The 22,056-nt window shown below is 28.5% G+C and overlaps 3 protein-coding genes across 3 annotated transcripts; all 3 read right to left on the bottom strand.

The window, feature by feature from the left end:
* Positions 1-3,054: 3,054 nt before the first annotated feature.
* LOC101494690 (pentatricopeptide repeat-containing protein At1g11290, chloroplastic) lies at positions 3,055-5,936 on the bottom strand. Its single transcript, XM_004499725.4, has one exon. The coding sequence runs from the start codon at positions 5,832-5,834 to the stop codon at positions 3,390-3,392; it is 2,445 nt and encodes an 814-aa protein (XP_004499782.1). The 5' UTR covers positions 5,835-5,936; the 3' UTR covers positions 3,055-3,389.
* Positions 5,937-6,960: 1,024 nt separating this feature from the next.
* Positions 6,961-10,608, bottom strand: LOC101505680 (G-type lectin S-receptor-like serine/threonine-protein kinase At4g03230). Its single transcript, XM_027334679.2, has 5 exons — positions 10,444-10,608; positions 9,924-10,134; positions 7,965-8,202; positions 7,532-7,682; positions 6,961-7,447 (listed from the first exon to the last, which is right to left on the bottom strand). Exons 1-5 carry the CDS (start codon positions 10,585-10,587, stop codon positions 7,139-7,141), a joined length of 1,053 nt encoding a protein of 350 aa, XP_027190480.2. The 5' UTR covers positions 10,588-10,608; the 3' UTR covers positions 6,961-7,138.
* Positions 10,609-10,758: 150 nt separating this feature from the next.
* On the bottom strand, positions 10,759-13,112 carry LOC140920341 (cysteine-rich repeat secretory protein 38-like). Its single transcript, XM_073368597.1, has 2 exons — positions 12,287-13,112; positions 10,759-11,270 (listed from the first exon to the last, which is right to left on the bottom strand). The coding sequence occupies exons 1-2, from the start codon at positions 13,110-13,112 to the stop codon at positions 10,759-10,761; spliced, it is 1,338 nt and encodes a 445-aa protein (XP_073224698.1).
* Positions 13,113-22,056: the final 8,944 nt, after the last annotated feature.

A 22,056-nucleotide genomic window follows, 5' to 3' on the forward strand; every position in this document is an offset into this window, starting at 1 on the left:
ATATTTGGCTCTGTTACCACTTGTTGGGGAGTTTGGGGGAGCCCGATATTCGGAATGGGCTAAACAAGGATTCATAAGAGACTTAGACACCACATCTCAACCCAAAACCTTAAAACATTAGGATTATGGGTCAATCTCCCTATATATCCAATATAGCCTTCATTTCTAGTCAATGAAGGACTAACCACTCATAATTGAATTCCAACACTCCCCCTCAATTATGAGTTCCCACCACTAGACTTGATCCACTTGATCCAAGTCCTTTATTGACCACTAGACTTGATTCAAATCCTTTATTTTGCTCCCCATCAAGCCAAACCAGACTCTGATACCACTTATTGGAGAGTCCGAGGAAGCCCGACATCCGAAATGAGCTAAAAAGAATTCATAAGAAACTTAGACACCACATCTCAACCCAAAACCTTAAGGCATTAGAATTATGAATATTTCTTCTTATATATAGCCCCCATTCTTGGTCAATGTGGGACTAACATAATTGAATACCCAACAATATTGTCACTTCAACAAAAATACCATACCACGTGACACACAATTTACTTTTATTATTATTATTATTATTATTATTATTATTATTATTATTATTATTTAGTATATAATATTATGTATAACTATTAATATGTGATGAATTACAAATTAAAGTACAATCAATATATAAGTTTTTTTACGTATATTATTCTACTTCAAATAATTTCTACAATTAGTGCTTTATTAAAAATAAAACTAAAACACCAATATTTACGTTGTTGTTATATTTTGTTAATTGAAACTCTAATATTTACTTTGCCGTTATATTTTGTTTAATAGCTCTTATTATTGCATTGGTGTGACTCCTCCAATTCTGAATTTGTTTAAACGATCAATATTTCTTTTTTCTTGTAACTATTTTAACACGTCTGCAAATAACTTTTATATCGCAGCCTTATGCTATTAACTTTTATATATCGTATGTTCGCCACGACCACGAGAAAACATTATGCATTTGTAAGTTTTCACAACTCTGACTTTACTAAAAAAAAGAAATCTCTTTACAACCCAATTATTTTCAAAGAAGTAGATATAGTTGGAAAATACTTTTGTTTTTGCAAAAATAACTTTGAGTAAGTGGTATTTTGTAACATATTATACTTAGTTGGAAAATTCTGTTTTTTTTTTTTTCACAAATAACTTTTAAGTAGTATTTTCTCAAAACCATATTGTTCGTAGTTAGAATATTATTTTTGCAGACATATTTGATCTCATTTACGTCATGAAAGTATATTTGCTCCTCAAAAGACAAAAAAGATTGTCTATATTCAGCTTTATATGAGTGTTATTATTATGTCTTCGGGAGAAAAATATTTACCATTTATAGATAAAAGAATAATGTTTAATATTTAGATTAAATTATTTGTTTTGAGTTGTTTGTGAAAATTCTCAAGTCAAGTTGTATAGAAGTCTCATACTCAAAATATTCGAATTTAAATTTTTCATTTCTTTGATAGAGTTAGAATGAAATGAATACTAATTTTTTTTTACATATACTATTCTATTTCTTCAAACAATTTCTACAATTAGTGCTTTATTAAAAAGTAAAACTAAAACACCAATATTTACGTTTGGTTAACTGAAACTCCAATATTTATTTTTCCGTTATATTTTGTTTAATAACTCTTATTATTGCATTGCACATTCCAATTCTGAATTTGTTTAAACGATCAATATTTTTTTTTTATAACTATTTTAACACGCTTGCAATTAACTTTTATATCAGAGCCTTATCCTATTAACTTTTATATATAGCATGTTTATGTGTGTGTAAGTTTTCACAATTCGACTTTACTCAAAAGGAAATCTCTTTGCAATCCAATTATTTTCAAAGAAGTAGATATAGTCGAATTTTTTTTTTTTTTTTTTTTTGCAAAAATAGCTTTTGAGTAAATGATATTTTGTAACATATTATACATAGTTGGTTTTTTTTTTTCTTTCACAAATAGCTTTTGAGTATCTGATATTTTCTCAAAACCATATTGTTCTTAGTTAGAATATTATTTTTGCAGACATATTTGATCTCATCTACGCCATTAAAGTATATTTGCTCCTCAAAAGACAAAGAAGATTGTCCATATTCAGCTTTATATGAGTGTTATTATTATGTCATCGGGAGAAAAATATTTACCCTTTATAGATAAAAGAATAATGTTTAATTATTAGATTAAATTATTTATTTTGAGTTGTTTGTGAAAATTCTCAAATCATGTTGTATAGAAGTCTAAATGACAAAATTATTTTTATATTTTTCTAACAATATTTTGACAATGACTTTTGATTTGACAACACATAAAAAGAGCATTACTAATCTGATTTTGTGGTAGATAATTATATATATTAATATTTATTAAAATGTTTTTACGATTTTTAACACTAAATATAATTTATGAATTATGTTTGTAAGATAATCTTCACTATGGATTTTTAATACTAAACATATGAATTAGTTGCAATTACATTTGCAAAATATTTTACATATTCTCAAATGTGTATTTGTCAACTCATATATAATAATTACTGAAATAAACTCACTTGAAAAAAAATACTCTACAAACAAAATGAATATATTATATTATTTTGGCTTAATTGCAGTTTTGATTGCTCTATTCTAGCTGAATCGCGAAAGTGGTCTCCCCATTTTGTTTCTCCCCAGTTTTGGTCTCAAAACAGAATTTTGGTCCAAAATTTGATGAAATTTTATTTTTTAAAGCCGTACTACACCATTTATGATCATAGATTTGAGATACAATTGTTGCAAATGAGATCTTGAATCATTGTGTGACTTAAATAAATGCAAAAAAAAAAAAAATGAAATTTCATAGTTTTGGACTAAAATTCTGTTTGGGGAGCAAAATTGAGGAGAAACAAAATGGGGGACTAAAATTGCAATTAAACTTATTATTTTTAAAATTTTAAAATCTTATTCACAATACTACTGATATGTTAAAGTGTATATATCCTGCGCAACATACGGGTTATATTCTAGTAACTCATTGTTACAGATGATAAACATGGAACCAACTAAAGCTTGGAAATTATTCATGTGTCTAGAGAAGTACTATTTCAAACCTTATCCTCGTTCAATTTACTTTAGTAGACAATTTTTGGAACCAAAATTGAATAAACAAAACACTTTAGTGAACCAAGAAAATACAACTGAACTTCTTTCAGAATCAATATGCATATTTCCTAAAAAATATTATATAACTGAACCTTATAGTTACAAGCCTCTGATTCAACAGGGAACTATAATTGTCCATGATATTGTTAAACTTGATCCAAATCATGCATTCTTCTTGAGTTTGCAAGGATTGAACCAAGATGCAACGACGTATGTCATTTTACCAGTAATCTCCACAAGAACAACTGCCGTTCTTAAAATGATGGAATCTTTGTAAATCACGCACGATAATTTCCCTCCCTGTCACAAGCGAAATATACTTGGTGGCTTCATGGCAATCACCACAAACTCTTAGATTCTTCCTTACATGTATTGTTGTACCAGGATTTGTATTCAAAAGTCCAAATGCAATGGCAAGCCTCTCACTATGGCTACTGACCAATTGCTCCTTCACGTTTTCTTCCACGTCGTGAATTGAATCGTTGTCTGGCACGTAACCAGCAGCTCTAATCTCATCTCCAAGTGTTTCAAGAAAAGCGTAGATTCTTTTCGATTGAGGATGATTTGTACTTCCTGAATAGAAGGCGTGAACTTCGTTTCTCAGTTCAACTAAACTGCAGCCTGGTGTTTTCTGCAGCCCCTTTTTCTCCATGGCTGTTCTCACTTTGGCTACTTTGTCCCACATTGAAGCAGAGGCATACATGTTTGCAAGTAGCACATGATATCCACCCTCTTCTGGATCTAACTCGAATAGTTTGTCTGCGGCTTTTTCACCTAATTCGACGTTTTTATGAATTTTGCAAGCACCTAGCATTGCACCTAAAACAGTAATCCCTGGTTTGATAGGAATTTCTTGAATAAAATTCCAAGCACTGTCTAGTTTTCCGGCACGGCCAAGGAGATCAACCATGGCACCGTAGTGATCCATCCCAGGCTCCAAGCCATAATCTTCTTTCATGATTTTGAAGTAGTAGAGACCCTCTTCCACAAAACCTGAGTGACTACACGCTGAAATAACAGACAGAAATGTTATTTCATTTGGCTTAACAGAAACTTCGTTTCGCATATTTTCGAAGAGATCTAGAGCCGCTTTTCCAAGGCCGTGTGTGCCATATCCGTCTATCATTGCATTCCACGTTATCACATGTCGCTCTTGCATCTTGTTGAAAAGCTCCCTTGCAGTTTCGATGGCTCCGCATTTCGCATACATGTCAACGAGAGCAGTAGCAACAAAGACGTTCTTGTCCATATTTGTTCTCATTGCGAGTCCGTGAATCCACTTAGCTTGACGGGTAACCGATAAATCTGCTAGAGCAGTAATCACACTCACAAACGTAAAGGAATCAGGCTTAACGCCTTGAGATTGCATTGTACAGAATAGATTCAAAGCTTCATTTACGCAACCATTCTGTGCATAACCTAATATCATGGCATTCCATGTAACATTTGTTTTCCCTTTCAAATTATCGAATATCGAGGCTGCAACATCAACTCTCTTACACTTCGAATACATAGATATCAACGAATTCATAACCGACACATTAGAATCAAGTTTCCTCTCATCCAATAATCTGTGAACAAATCTCCCTCGTTCAAGATCGCCTAAATTAGAACAAGCGTGTAAAGCGCCCATCATAGTAACATTTGTAGGCTCCACCTTTTCATCCAACATCTTCAAAAAAGTCGCAAACGCTTCTTCAGATTCTCCATTCTGCGCAAGACCATCAATCACGGTGTTCCACGAAACAACATTCTTACTACTCATCCTCCGAAAAACCAATCTCCCAGTCTCTACCGATCCACACTTAAAGTACATATCCAAAAGCGCAGTCGAAACATTAACATAAGATTCAAATCCCGACCTAACAGCATAACCATGAATCGACCTTCCGATTCTCAAACCCTTAATATCCGCCACAGCCGGCAAAATACTAACCAACGTAATCGAATCAGGCTTTTGTCCAGCTTCCTGCATATCCAAAACCAACTTCAAAGCCTTCCTAGCAAACCCATTCTGCGCATACCCAGAGACAACCGTGTTCCAAGAAACCAAATCCTTCTGCGGCATTCTATCAAACATCTTATACGCATCATCAATCTGCCTACACTTTGCATACAAATTAACAACAGCAGTCATAGCAAACAAATTGGACTCATACCCATTAACAATCAACATTCCATGAATCTCCCTACCCTTTTTAAGATCCAAATTATCACCACACAATTGCAACAAATAAGTAAAATCATAAACAACAGGCTTAACCTCATCACATTGCATCCTCTTGTAAAACACCAAAGAATCACATAAAGTTAAGTTTTTTGCATACCCTTTAAGCATAGTATGATAAAGAACATCTAATTTATTCTCAACAGGGTTAAAGACACGAGATGCTTCATTGATGCTACCATATTTACAGAACAAGCTTATAAGCTTTGTTTGGAATAAATGTTCATTGTAGAAACCGTTTTTGATTATTAAGGGAAGGATTTGGTGAAGCTCTTTCATGGAAGTGCAGAGTTCTAAGAGTATGGCTGATGGGTGTCTATAGACATGTGTTGGAATGAAGATTCTTTGGTATGAAGGGGTTGTTTTTGGTTTTGTTTTTGAGATTGTGTTGTTGGAAAGTGGTGGTGAAGTGTGTAATGATAAGAGGTGAGTGTTCATTCTTCAAATTCGTGTCAATGTTCATTCATTCAGAAGAGACCAAGTTGTTAAGATCCATGTTTTTTTTTTCAAACATAAAAACAGAGGGATACATGTATATACAGAATAAACTACCAAATATTTGCAAGTAGCTTTCAAATAGGTCCTTCATATAGTAAATATTAAGAAAATTGATAATACTATTAAAATTAATTAACAGTATTTTTTTTTACAATTTTATTGTTTAGAAAGAATTAATTAATGTTCGTATTATAATTACATTGATGGAGTGTCGTTAAATGACACATATATTCCTTTTAGTTTTTGTTAAAATATGTATCTCTTTTGTACTCGTTAAAAAAAAACTGCATCACACATCTTTTAAGTTGTACTTCAATAAATAAATAACATTGTTTTTGTAGTTGTGTAGTTAATTATAGTGAAATATATCATCTTTTTTAAGACTAAAAAAAAACTTTATGAAACATATTTTTTGTCCCACATACATTTATTTGTATTGTTTACTATATGATACGAGTAGAGTTTTCGCTTAAATTTGTAGAAATACAACTATATATCTAATATTTACATTTAGACAACATAGAGTTATATGACTCAACATCTAACAAAGTCAACTTGTTTAAAACATTCATAATCATAATGACATATTTGATAGCATAGAGACAAATTTGATGGTTTACTTATATTTATATAAGTTTAATTTCTAAAGAGTAAGAAGTTTTTCCCTCATTCCCTCCTTTCCCTTTCTTTTTTCTCCTTACTACCTCTTTGTTTTCCCCTCCCCCTTTCATCATCTATCTCTCATAACAAAAATAATGAATTTTTTTTCTGTATTGATTTCCTTTTTGTCATGTTTCTATAATTTATTGAATGAGGGTAGAGACCTTTCATTAAACATCGAATGAATAGTCCAATCCAACATTGGTCACTTACTAAATAATCCCAATACAATATCTACCAATGCATTAACTGCTGCAATTAAATTATAATTACCATACTTGATATATTAATAGTTTAGAGAATATTCTGATCATAATAAACACAAGCCATATCAAATATTCACTCTATTATGAAATACAAGCAAATTTTGGTTAAAGAAAGCTGATGTATTTAGTTCAAATTTAACCAAATTTTACTTATATTTGAGACGGAGGAAGTACCTATAGATATATTTCAAATAATTAAACAAATTTAATAATTTATGTAATCTTCCTAAACATAATTATGTGTTTCTAGTAACTTGAAGCTTTTCTAAATTGTACAAAAGCTAACAAGAAAAGCATGTCCATTTGTTCTATTGATCATCATCTAGGAATCAATTCAGACAGGGTTACTTCATTGAAAGTGACAGAGGAAGAAGCATTTGATGAAATCCCTCCTTCTTTTTTAGTCCTTCTAACACAAAAAGAAGAACATAGAGGGGTGGGAAGAGAAACTCTGTCACTTCCAAGCATGTGAACAACATTTGACATTGTAGGTCTATCAGATGCTTTATCTTGTACACACAATAAGCCAATTTGTATACACTTCAAAACTTCATCAGGCACATGTGAATCTTGTATCCACGGATCCATCAATTCTAGACCTTTGTTTGCATTCCATAAGTCCCATGCCTATAATTTTTCATGCATTTCATTTTAGTTATAACTATAACCAAGAGAAAAATATGAAACGTAAGCATAAATTAGGAAACTTACATATGTTAGAAGGCTTTGTCCATGCTCTTGAAGATGGAATTTATTGTTCCTTTTTCCGCTGATGATCTCCAGCAAAATAATACCAAAGCTGAAAACATCTGATTTCACTGAAAAAAAGCCTTCCAAAGCATATTCTGGGGCCATGTATCCACTGCGCAAAATCAATATAGTCTCTTTTTCATATCCAATATGAACAAAACAATTCGGCAAAAATGGAAAAAATCTTAAGAGAACATATTGGTACTTAGTTTTAAGTAGAGCTTTTTAGTACTGGGGAGGGAAATTTTGATTAGAGAACATTGAGTATGAATACATATAAAGTAGATTAAAGCTTAAAATGTGATACTATGTGGTTATGCATACTTATGTAAACCTTGTGAGGAAGTATGCATTCTTGTCAAATCGAAAGAAAGCAAAAATAGTTTATACTTACTAAGTTCCAACAACTCTAACTGTATTTGTCGGGCTTTGGCCTCCTCCAAATGATCTCGCCAGTCCAAAGTCTGATATTTTTGGATTCATTTCATGATCTAATAGTATATTGCTAGCTTTCAAGTCTCTATGAATAACTAGGAGTCTAGAGTCCTCATGAAGATATAAAAGTCCTTTAGCAATTCCGTTAATAATGTTGAATCTTCGTTTCCAATCCAACTGTGCAGTTTTTACCGTATCTAGAAGTAAAATTCAAAGCAATACAATTCTAATAAATATGACTAAAATTGAAAAATCATCCATAAGTACATTATAATATATGGTTAGACACCAAAATAAAAAATTAAACTTTAAGGAGCTTATAGTTCGCTTGGCGATGCCTTCCTATTGAATCGGTCCCCTTAAGCATGTGGTATTTAATTCATATCAAGAATTAGTTGCATAGAAAAATATTATTAAAAAGGTCTTTCCTTTTATTGTTAGCTGTCTCACACGACTCGAGAGATTAGTTTCTACACTTAGTGGCTTAGGATATTATGCCACAAAAGGATAAAAATGTGATACATTGTTTGACAAAGGTTTAATATGGAAAGTTTTACTTTTCTGCATAGTTAATGTCATATGCAATGAAACTCAGATAATTGGTGTTAAAATTAGATGCAAAGGTATTTTGAAGGTTGGTAAGCTAGTCTATAGCTAATCCTTAGTAAGTGAAATTCCAAAGTTTCTTATGGATCCCAATTTGGGTTTCTACTAAAGGGTTCTTGAGGCATTTCAGAATATGCTTGAGAAACTAGTTGTATGCATAGGCACTAGAGTGCCGAGTAATTGATTCAAGGTATGAGAAATCAAGAAATATCCTAACAAAATGGACTTATGCACCTACTATATTCATTTTTGTTTGAGGAGTAATTTCTGCATAATTATGCAGAAGTTAGGCTAATATATAGGTGTTATCAAGATTTGAAAACATATATAGAAAAACAAGGTTAATGGTGAATCGTTCGAGAGAACTCGAGTTCGAACCCTGTCTTGAAAATTATCGGTCAAATTTCACTCATCTTCGAACTTTCGATTACTAAAGCCATTTTTTTTATCAAAAAACATATTTAAGGACAACATCATTCCCTTGTAAACATGTCAAAAATAAGGAATACACTATTTTTATTCCAATTGCTATTATTATTCCAATTGTAAATGAATCCTAAAGGGACTGATTTACCCTATTTTTGTGAAAATGGTTCGAACTTAAATACTAACCATCCCTTCAAGTTTCTTTAGTTAAAATAGACAGAAGATGATGAATTTGATTTATTATTTTGTCATCCAATATTTATCAATAAGACAGTTTAATTGGCTTAAATCAAGCTAAATATATCAAAAAAAGGTATTAAAAAGAGAACTGTGTGTTTTCTTCCTTTCTAGGACCAGGAAAGGGTACAAAATTGTTACACTAATGATTTAAGACCTGTTAATATCATAGGACAATTTTGTCAGGATTATGATGGCCAACCAAAAATCCGCCGTATAAACATGGCATTGTGGCCTATGGCGGAAACATAGCATATAAAATAGGTGTTATTGCGACTGAGACAAAATCCACCATGCTATAATGCTATGGCGCCGCCATGACAGAAATTTGACAACTCTGCTAAACAGACTATCATTTAGGATAGAATAGCACTATGCAACTTGAGAATCATTGATATCCACGCATCAGTGTGAGGGGGAGTGTTATTAATGTAGGATAAATAGCACTATTTAAGGATAAAATATTTCATTTTTACCTTCTTTTGTGTGCATATATCACCAATATAGCATGTAATTATTAAGACAAGATTTTGTTTCTCTATCTCCTGATAATTATTTATTAGTCGCATGTATTAAGACAACGACTAACAAGTTCAAAAAAAATAAGAGAAAAGTAATAAACTGCGAGATCATTGTTTCGGATTTATACCGCGAAACTGGATATCAAGGCTTGAATTAGGCAAGTATTCATAGATAAGAAGCTTTTCATTTTTCTCAATGCAGCAAGCCAACATTCTCACAAGGTTTCTATGCTGCAATTTGGCAATCAAAGTTACTTCATTCTTGAATTCCTCCGCACCTTGAACCGAATTTTTCGAAAGCCTTTTAACAGCAATTTCCCTTCCATCTGCTAAAACAGCCTAGAACATACGAAAAAATCGATAAATATTGTTACTTTTAATGAAATTATTTCGCTCTCTCTCATAAATAGTTAAGTGTGTTATTGACAAAACAGTAGTTAATGCTGCATTGAACTTTGAAAACATCAAACACTGTTATTGACAAAAGAATAGTTAATGTTGTATTGAACTTTGATAACGACAAACACTGTTATCGACAAAACAGTAGTTAATGCTGCATTGAACTTTGAAAACGACAAATAAATAGAAAGAAAGTTCTTCAACAAATGCGACAATTAAAAGAAAAAAGAAAGAAAAAAAAAATAGTACCTTGTAGACAGCTCCAAATCCACCTTCCCCCAATTTATAATTATCAGAAAAATTATTAGTACTCTTTAGAATAGTACTCAGAGGTATCATAGGTAGGTCAGTATTCACGTTCTCCTCATTGTTATTCTCATCTTGAGGAAACATTGAATGAAGGTTTTGCCTATTTTTTTTATCTGAAAAAAAAGTTGAATTATCAAACATTTAATACAAATTATTGATAGCATAAGCTTAAAGAATGATTTTAAATTGCAGTATGCAGCCGCAGTATAAAGGATTTTGAATTCTCTACAACAAAATCGCAACCGCGATTCGTGTTTACAGACGCATTACAAAAGATTTTGAAGTCTCTCCAACGAAATAACAATTTTGATCACATTGGCTACATTTTGTCGCATTATAAAGGTTTGTAGCGTAACGAAAATCACAATTGTGGTAGCAGTATATAAAGGATTTTGAAGTCCCTGCAACGAAATCAAAATTTCGATAGCATCGGCTACATTTTCTAGTATTTTTCCTCAATATAAAGGTTTGTAGCGTAACTGCAATCGCAATTGCAGTCGCAGTATAAATGATTTTGAAGTCTCTGCAACGAAATTGCAATCGCAATTTTGATCGCATCCGCAACATTTTCCAGTAATTTTCCGCAATATAAAGATTCGTAACGAAACTGCAACTACAATTAAAAATCATAATTGAGTGTGAGAATTTACCTTGTTTCTGTTTCAAGCGCCTGAAGTAGTTTGTGCATAAAGCCAATAGTGTTACTACTACTATTCCAGTACCAACAACGGTTGTTAAAATAATTGATCTTATATCATTTTCTTTGGCTGCATTAACAAGACATGACAAAGTTAACTGTTTGTGAAAATTGTTGAGTAAAATGGAAACACTTGTTATAATGTGCCTTCTTAAACTAATTTGATATCGTGTTTGCTTTTGTTTTTTAGTTAGCTTAAGATACGAGAGATGCAAATATGCTAAACAAATTTTTCAGGGGCTTTTTGGTCATAGAAATTTTGAAATTATGGGTGGCGGGATGATGCCTAGTTCAAAGTAGAAAAGACATTAGAGATTACTGAATATTAACAAAGGAATTTACATTTGTTTTTCTCTAATAACACTAGCGGAAATTGAACCCAAGTCTAATGTTTATCTTTTTAGCATCAGATCAAATCATTACAGATATAAGGTTGTCTTTGCTAAAGTAGCATAGATTTCCTAAAAATTATTTGTCATGATAGTGTGATCAAGATTCAAATCATGAATCAGAAGATGTATTTTTCAAATCGTGAATAGAATCTTTGTATGAGTTGTAGATTACGAATAAAGTTACTACATTTTGAAGTAAAAAGAAACGACGTAACAAATTGATACCCTAATAATTGAAGTCATGTGAAAAAAAAAAGTGGTTGACTATACAAAGTTGACAAAAAAAAAACTGATTAAGTACTAAGTTAAGTTTAGATAATGGTTCATTAGAATCAAACAAGATTTATCTTAATGAATCGATATTTAAGATGAGCTTCATGTCTAAAATATATATACATTAGTGATTCGTATCGACTGAGTTTAATTTTGTATCAAATCTCATTGGATAAAAGTTAAGTGGTTTTAAAAACAATGTCGCTATCATAGGACAATTTTGTCATGATTATCAAATTGAGATTCAACTTATGATTCAAATAACCTATTTCTCAAATCATAAATCGAATCTTATTATAAATTATAAAATACATTATCGAACAAAAACATGTCATTTTTAAGAAGAAAAAAACAAGCAGCAAAGCGAATCAAAATAATAAAAGATTCAAATCATAAATCAAAAAACAAAACAAAAAATTACCTTTTTGAGACTCAAACGCGTCATCGTTCACACCTTTCAAAAAGAACGGTTGAGTTTCATACATAACAACACAACTCGGCGAAAATATTCGCCAAACTCGCTTCTCCTTGCAACAATTCTCAACATCTTCAAGCATATTACTCAAACAAGTTCTACATTGCTCCTTAGTAATATCTCTACTACATTGCACCCAACCATACCTTCTTTGAGTACCATTAATATTAAACATATGTGTTCCAAACATTAAACGTGCCTGTGATCCCACTTGTATCAAACCATTCATCAAAATCCTTGCATCACTATCAAATTCACCAACACTAGTAAAATTTTGTGTTGCATCAAACATAGGAATTCTTGGCCTAACAGCTAATTTTCCAAAGAAATTATTGTTTGAGTATCTCAAAAGACAAAAGGGACACCAAAGAATAGCTGTTGCATTATTTGGACATTGTTGTTTTATCAATTTGCTTGCATTTTCAACACATGAATGGCAAATACTTGCATTTACGTCGCCGCGACAAAAGTATAGTCCATAAATCATGTTGTTTTGATCATAATTAATACCTGAAATTTTTGTACCAAAACCATTGCTTGTAGCTGAATCTGATGATAGTAATGAAAGTAATTTGTTGAGGTTGGTTTGATGTGCTGTTGATGGAGGAGTTGAAGATTGGTCTAAACAAGCATATCTATAATCAAGTTGTGATGAATATGCAAAGGAGAAAATGCATATCAATTTTATGGTAAGTAACCAAAGATTGAACATTATTGTTGAGATGCTACCACCACCTTTTCTGTTCAAAAGTTTATATGAAGATTGTGACATTAAGACCTTGTTTTATATTATATTATTTTTTATATAACTCACATTAATACAATAAAACAAAAAGTAAATAAAGTAGTATGATAAAAACTGTGATTTATTGCATTTTTTCGTGTTTGAAAACAATGTTGTTAGTATAATGTTTATGAAAAAAAATCAGTTTTGGTGGACCCCACAAATAATTTTCGGTTACCCCAATTTTGAGGATTTTTGTTTGTTTTTTATTTGGTCGTTATGTATAAATTAAAAGAAATATGTTTTATATATTTTATTTGTAGAAGAAAAAGAAAGTGAATAATAAATAAGATAGCTTTTATTATTTGGTGAGAAAAAAGTCAGAAGGTTAAAAAAAGAAACGTGTATTTGTCTTTATTTGATTGTATATAGAATAAGAAACAAGATAAATACCTAACATTAAATTTGATAAAAGAATAAAAACATAAAATACATTTTTAAAAATGTAATAAATATAAAATATAAATGTGTTTCTAATTTAAATAAATAAAAAATGAAATATATGTTGAGAAATAAATTTGTAATATATTTAGTAAAATGAATTTAAATGTGTAGTAATGCTTCTTTAAATAAAGAAAAATCAACTAAAGTGGAAAAAGTTATTCGAAAAGGAAACAAATAGAATAGAGAAGAAGAAATTTGACAAGAAGAAAATTGAAGGATTGAATAGAAAAATTTATTTCTTTGTTTGATTGATTTATTGAAGAATGGGAAAAAAGAACATCAAATATATTAAATAAACTAAACGAAATAATTTGAAGTCCTAACTCAAACGATAGATGTTGATATTGTTAGATTTGAATTAATTTGAACCCAATGTTCGAACCAAGACATCACAATTGTGTGAATTAATTATGATAGAATTTATCACCTCTTCTAAAATAAAATATAAGTAAATAAAATAACATAACACAATAAAGTTGTAATTTTTTGTATTTTTTTTTTTCACTCGAAATGATGCTGTGAGATATTTATCTTCATCCATAAAATGAAAAACAAATTATTTTCTCATTTCATAACTTTGGACATACTTAATCATAGAAGACTCAAATTTAAAGACAATTTTGTTTCTTTCTTACTTAGTCGTTCTCCATATATCAAAAGAACGCCAATTAATATTGTGTTTTATTTGTGGTACTAAAGTGGGAGAAAAGTAAGTGAATAAGAAATAAGTTGTTTTTTTAGTTATTATTTGATAAGAAAGAAAAATAAATATTATCTATGTATTTTTTTTAAGGCAATTATCTCTTTCTTTGTTTGCTAGTATACAAAGTCAGAAGAAATAAAGTATATATTTTGTAAATAATTAAAAATAACCTTAAATGAAAATTTAATATTGTAGAATATGATTAGAAAATATATGTTCATGGTCAAAACACAAGAATAAATATTAAAATGTATTAATCAATACTTAAAATAGATTATATGCAAACAAAACTAGCTAAACGGTTATTTTATAATTAATGCCAAAATGATACCTATAAAAAACAAGCTAATGTTTTGTTATAATTATAATTATTTTTTAACATAAAAACTATCTTTTTTAAATTAAAAAGTTAAAAGTTGTTTGAAAATATACTATAAAAAACTAATTTTATTACATTCTAACACATTAATTAAAGCCAAAATGTCAATGACATATTTAAAATAAATAATTTTTTATAGTATAAATATACTACTGAAAAAACTAATAACTTCTACCAAAAGAAATCTATATAATAATAACAACATGTTGCAGAGACATTCTCGGTAAAGTGTTTAATGTTCCTAGTTGCAGGGCAAATCAAGCAGACAACAAAGCTAGTTGCAGGGACATTCTCGGTAAAATGTGTAATGTTCATGAATATTCCAGTCGCGTGAGGGGGAAAAGATTTGACGTAACTCCTAAAAGCTATTTTTCACAAGAGAAACGTCAAAATCCATCTAATGAGGAGGTATTGGAGAAGCTCAAATTCCTATCAGAGCAAGTGACACTCTTGGTGAAGACGAATAAAGACAAGCAACTTCCGGATCAACTCCAACATGAAATACAAATGGAGAGTGAAAACGCAAGTTGCAACATTGGTATCAAAAGTCTTCCCGAGGTAATTAATTACTTAATAAAATAAGAAATTCATTCAACCTAATTGTTTCACATACTTATGTATTAACCATTGATTTAGGGTGTCACTTCTCGCGTGCTGTACTTATCCTCCCCTACTCATCGCAAGGTCGGAAAAGGAACATTGTACAATACTTTGGGAGAAGTATTGCATGACACATCGATCCCTGCGGGCCATGTCAAAGTATCACCAGTTATTTATTTGGAACCAAATGCACCGTTGCCTATACCGGACAACGATGCATATATGAATTATTTGGGCGAAGCAATTGGTAGTTACGTGGCATGGCCCACACATCTTGTTGCCCTTGATAAGGTATGTTTAATTAATTAAAATGTATGTTTAATTGATATATATATTTAATTGCACGATATATGATTATGATTGATTATATTTAATTGCTGATTTTTTTCCGCTGTTAACTTTAATTTCACATTTATTTAGATTCAAACAAAGTCTAAAGGGAATGATAAGAAGATTCCCAGAAACGAGTCAGTCACATCGCCGAAAAAGGTTTGTCACATTTATTCTGTAAGGTTTGTCATTTTTTCAGATTTAATAAACTAAAAAACTAATTAACTTTATTTTTTCAGATTCAATCCAATAAACCACTCGTACAACAAACAAGCTGCCAGAATAAACCAGATGCCGCACCTCAACTGAATGTTCGTGGTAAAAATAAAGCCGGCAAAGTTGCAGCTCAAAACCTGGATCGGGGAAATAAAGATGCCAAAGTTGCAGCTCAAAAACTGGATGGGGGAAAATCAGTTGCTGCTCCTGCTCCTAAAATAAGTCAGTCATGCCTTGCTCGATATAAGTCGTGTCTTGACATACAGGTAAAAACGAATTGGGACAGCAACAACGATTCACGCATCATAAGCATAGATAAAGCTATATTCTAAGATGAGTATGAAGAACTACTTGAAAAAGAGCACATATACGAACTTCTCAACCATAAGGAGCTGAGTGCTACTGTCATCAGCTTATACATTAGGTAAAAATTACTTTTAATTGTATTTATTGGTAATTAATTTAATTTATTGATAATTAATCTAATTTGAAATTTTCATTGAAGATTTTTGTATAAGAAGTTGGTGTGCACGCGCAGATTGTCAAATAGATTTTCATTTTTGTCTCCGCATAAGCTTTCGATGTTTAAATTCGATTCAGTGAACGTAAAAAAATACGTTGTAGATATCCTATTAGAAAATAAAGAGAAGGATAAGTTGTTTCTTACACACACACACACATATATATATATATATATATATATATATATATATATATATATATATATAATGTGTTTGCTAATACTATAATAATCACATTTACTTATTCGATAGTGCTTTACAAGTTTTTCGAGCTCAAAGAGGTGCTACAGTGTCGAAGCAAAAGTCAAATAACATCACATGGATTCCAATAAAGGTTTGAAATATATGCCTTTAAAATTTCATTTACAATCAATGTACAAACATTTATTGACTTATATGTTTTATTTTATAGTGCTTTCGTCAAACTAACAACATCGATTGTGGGTACTATATATTGCGATTCATGAAGGAGATTGTTGATATGAATCAAACTATAATCCCAGAAACGGTATGGTATTTTCATTATTTGATTTTCATGTATAAACTATGTATATATTTGATTCTAACTTATTTATGTTCAATTTTTATATCGCACAGTACTTTGACAATTTCAGTCCAATATATTCTGAAAGAGATCTAATTGAAATAAAGAAAGACTGGTGTCAGTATGTGATTGAAATGAAAATTATTTGATTTGCTGGGAAATGACATGTTGCAAGGGATAGTTATATGAATATATAGTTGTTCTGTTCTGTGTAGTTCTGATAGTTATATGTATATGAATATGGCACATTTGTAAACTTGTGAATATGTAGTTATATGAATATGTATATAGTTTTGTGCTGTTGTCAATATGTGAATATGTATATGAATATGTTGTGAACTGATTGTGTAAATATGTAAAGTTATAAATTTAAATTATAAAGTTATATAGTTATGTTTTGTTGTGTACGGATTGTGAAATAATTGTATGAACTGATTGTGAACTGATTCTAGATGAAAATGATTTCGGAAAAAAAATTAAAAGACAGCGCTTTCTAAAAAAAAGCCATAAAAAACCAAAAAGCGTTTTTTAAAAATTCCATTTACAACGTTTTTTAATAAAACTAAAATAAGAATGCACCTTTTACAGCGCTTTCTCAAAAAAAAAAACGTTGTAATAGGTACATAATAATGCATCTATTGTTTGCACCGTCTTTAAAGATATCTCATTTTTGGTTAAAAAAATATCATCTATATGAACATTCATAAAAAAAGGATATTTTATTTTTTTCTCTCTCAATTTTCTCGTACAAGAAAATGAATAAAAAAATTATGTGATTGAAATTTTCACACGTATTTAGAAAATCATAACTAATTTTGAATTGTATTGAAAAATTTATAACATGTGTGAATTAATTCATCCTAATATTATTATATTTTATGAATCGATTCAGAGAACATGCATGTGAACCTATTTATAACCTATTTATGTGCATCGAATTTCTTAAAACATATTCATAGAAGAATAAAAAAAGAAATCAATTCAAAGACTTCGTGAGTTGATTCATGAATTTAAAATGATTTTAATGCATTTTCATGATTTTAAAAGTAATTCTATCATGCACATAATTTCATATATGATTTAAAATAATGTTGTCGATTAATTGTCTAATTCCCAAATTAATAGCTATTAAGATCAATAAAATCACTATAACACTTATGTTAAGTTCTAATTTTAATATATATCAAAATAATACATAATTGAGCTAAAGAGATATGCATTCACACAAAGATTCAAAAAAGAAAGAAAAAAATTAAAAAAACTAAATATAAAATACAAGTGCAAATGACAAGAATTATCAAAATAAAAATATTTACACTGACAACCAATTAAAGTTGTCTATTTATTCATGTTATACAATTAAAGTGAAGAGAAGTGTGGTAATTGAAAGGAGTGCATGATTATTATTAGATATTATAATAATATTATTTTACACTAATATTGCATTTTTTTTCTTCTCAAAAGATAAAGTCCTACAAATGGAGGGGTGGAAAGGCATGTGCTCTGGCCCTCCATCCCCAAACCTTATGTTTTGTTTGGATAATAAGCGAGTGGAAGGAAAGAAAGTAAGAGAAAGAAAAATGTCGAAAGAAGAAAAATGTGTAGAAAATAAGATGATTTTTTAGTTGTTTGGAATAAGTGAAAATAAATAGAAAATAAAAAGAAAATAAAAAGAAAAAAGGAAGTATAATAACCAAATGACATAAATATTCTCAAACAAATATAGAATATAATAAAGACAATAAAATTAAAATAAACCCTAATAAAAAAAATATACTCAGTCATAATAAAAAAGAATTTAACAATATTAAGAAAATGTGAAATGTTGATTTATCTCTCAAAGATAAATAAAAATGTTAGTATATATAAATTATAAATAGATTATTTGAAAAATAACTAAATTATCAAACATATTATTTGATTTTTACTTAATGTTTGTAGTAAAATTTATCAATAAACAGTAGTGCTAACATATTAATAATCCTCTTCGTATTTTAATTTATTTAAAGTTTTATTAAATTATAAATGTAAGACCCTATTTATTATTATAAAATAAAATAAAAATACCCACTAATATACAAAAGACAAATATTTTAAATAAGGGTAAAAATATCATTTAAGTAATAAATAAATATTTTTTTATAAAAGCAATAAATACTATAAAAATCTTATAATTAGAACAATGAGAAGTATAATAGAAACAATATTAACTTGCTATTTCTCTTAAAAAATAAAATTATAAAAATAATATCAATTATTTACAAATTTTAAATCATTGCCACTTTCTTAAATCTTATTCAATTTTTTAAATTAATTAATTTCTAAACCTACACAAGAAGAATACTATAAAAACAAAAGTAAACGTTTCTATAATTTATTGTATTTATAATTTTGTTGGCCATTGAATACTATGTTTCTGAATTCATCGATAACTAAAAATTGACATTAAACACTTAAAAAAATATAGATATTAATTTTTTTATAATTAAAAATATCAAGTTTGAATTTAGATTAGAGAAATCTACTGTTCACTCTAGTTTTTTACCTCTCACCTTCAAAACACATAAAAGATCATTTTATCTATTTTTATTCTCAACTACTTATTGTCAAAAAAAATTGACACTTTATATAAATGTGAAATTTTTTACATATGATTTTTGTTAAAATTTAAAAATAGATTGAAATTTTGGATGATCACGAAATTTTCAAAATGCAATTTTTTTAAAAAAATTGAAACTTTTTGAAACTTTAGATGAATGTAAAACTTCTTAAATGCAACTTTTTCAAAAGTTTTAAAAAATATTGAAACTTTGAATGAATGTGAAATATCTGAAATACAATTTTTTCAAAATCATTAAAAAAATCAAAACTTCGCATGAATGTGAAGTTTTTAAAATGCAAATTTTCAAACAATTTAAAAAAAATTAAAACTTTGAATATATATGAAACTTCCGAAATGCAAACTTTTTTAAAATTTTAAAAAAATCAAATGTTTTGATGAATATAAAATTTTCGAAATGTAATTATTACAAAAGTTTAAAAAAAATATCAAAAACATTGGATGAATATTAAACTTCTAAAATACAATTTAACCATATTTTTTAAAAAAAGTTCATAATTTTAGACGAACACTAAACTTCCTTAAATGTAAAACTTCGTATAAATGTAGAGAATTTCGCTTCCATATTGAGCTCATATTGACTTTCCTCTCTTTCTTTTGTGTTCGGGTAATAGAGTTAATTTACTTTAGATTAAAATGCACTTTTGATCTTTTATTTTATCAAATCCACAATTTACACATAAGATCTTTTTGAAAAGTTTGCATATCACATTATTTGAAGTTATAATTATATTAGTTATTTCTTTTCAAATATATGATTTCTATTTTTTATTCAATAATAAATATTATTCATTAAAAAAAAACAATAAATACAACTCCCTATATGTCCCAGTTATAAAACCCAAAAATCATTAAAATGAATTACCTTATTAACTGTTTAAATAACATTTTGAATATTTTTACAATATATCTTATGAAAAGTGTGACATTAATGGTTAAATATATCCACTAATATACAAAAGACAAATATTTTAAATAAAGGTAAAAATATCAATTAAGTAATGAACAAATATTGTTTTATAAAAGTAATAAAAAGTAAATTCTTATAATTAGGACAATGAATGGTATAATCAAAACAACATTAACTAATTCTTTCTCTTAAAAAAATAAAATTATAAAAATAATATCAATTATTTACAAATTTTAAATCATTACCACTATCTTAAACCTTATTCAAAATTTAAAATTAATTAATTTTTAAAGTTACACAAGAAGAATACTATATAAACAAAAGAAAACATTTCTATAATTTATTTCATTTATAATTTTGTTGGCCATTGAATACTATTTCTGAATTAGTCCATGAGTAAAGGTTATGTAAACTTTTTAATTTGTGTTTTGAATTGCATCTAGAAATTAATGGGGGCGTGTAACTATATATTGAGCTGGAGCTCATATTTAGAAAAGCATATTGATGAATTCGAATTTTATGTTGTTTGATAAATTGAATGGAACCAAGATCTCGTGTATATCAATCGATATTAGTTATAGTGGTGGATCTTGTACAAAATATCGGGAGAGTCGGGGAGAGATAAATATTAACTAAAATATTATAATTGAAATTTTTAAAAGTTATATAATTTTTTTTATAGTTTCATACAATTCATACATAGTAGACAAATTGAAAAGGTAAAAATTGTAAAATTTGTGAAAATTATAATTTTCACAAATTTTACAATTTTTACAAGTAATACAATTTTCACAAGTCATACAGTTCACACAAGTTTTTAAAATTTCACACAATTTAATCAAATAAAATATATCCATTTTACGATTTTTATTTTTTTCGTAAACTTTCTTCTTGAAAAAATGCATCAAATTTCTTCTGTTTAAACATCGTTCACTCTTAAAAAAAATACATATATTAATTAAAACAATTCACAATTAAAAAACAATATTACATTATATCATATATTAATGGTTAACATGTAAAAGCTTGCTAATAGATAGTAATTGAGTTGCTAACTAGGATGTTAGAGTAAATCGGTTCGAGATTAGTTAATTTATCATTCGATAGTAGGTAGTTTATTTATATATATAGAGATTGTTGTATTAATTTTATTAGTATAAATTCTAACAAGAACAAATTGAGCAGAGATATCAAAGAAGAGAAGAGAGGTACATAATGGAGATGACAACATGTCATGTCAGTTTTTCATAACCATAAAGGTTTAAAGATATTTTAATAATTTATTACTATTATTTTAATAATATATCGTTATTATATATAAAATAAAAATTGATTATATATATATATATATAAAGATACAACGATGGCATGGTCCATGCCCCTGATAATACACTTAAAAAAATATAGATATTAATTTTTTTCATAATTAAAAATATCAAGTTTGAATGTAATTCATAGAAATCTATCATTCATTCTATCACTTTTACCTCTCATCCTTACAACATCTAAAATACCATTTTATCTATTTTTATTCTCACCTCCTTATGGTCAAAATATTGAAAAAATTAACAAAAATTCGAAACTTTATGTAAATATGAAATTTTTAAAATACAATTTTTACAAAAACTCAAAAGAAAAATTAAAAATTTGAATGAATACAAAACT

This window comes from Cicer arietinum, chromosome 5 (assembly GCF_000331145.2).
Source record: "Cicer arietinum cultivar CDC Frontier isolate Library 1 chromosome 5, Cicar.CDCFrontier_v2.0, whole genome shotgun sequence".
NCBI lineage: Eukaryota > Viridiplantae > Streptophyta > Magnoliopsida > Fabales > Fabaceae > Cicer > Cicer arietinum.

Coding starts and splice junctions, on each gene's coding strand:
- LOC101494690 (XM_004499725.4), bottom strand. CDS start 5,834: ATGAACACTCACCTCTTATCATTACACACTTCACCACCACTTTCCAAC.
- LOC140920341 (XM_073368597.1), bottom strand. CDS start 13,112: ATGTCACAATCTTCATATAAACTTTTGAACAGAAAAGGTGGTGGTAGC. Junction 11,271..12,286: donor CGCGTTTGAGTCTCAAAAAG/GTAATTTTTTGT, acceptor TTGTTAATGCAG/CCAAAGAAAATGATATAAGA.
- LOC101505680 (XM_027334679.2), bottom strand. CDS start 10,587: ATGTTTCCTCAAGATGAGAATAACAATGAGGAGAACGTGAATACTGAC. Junction 10,135..10,443: donor GATTTGGAGCTGTCTACAAG/GTACTATTTTTT, acceptor CGTATGTTCTAG/GCTGTTTTAGCAGATGGAAG. Junction 7,683..7,964: donor GTTAGAGTTGTTGGAACTTA/GTAAGTATAAAC, acceptor GATTTTGCGCAG/TGGATACATGGCCCCAGAAT.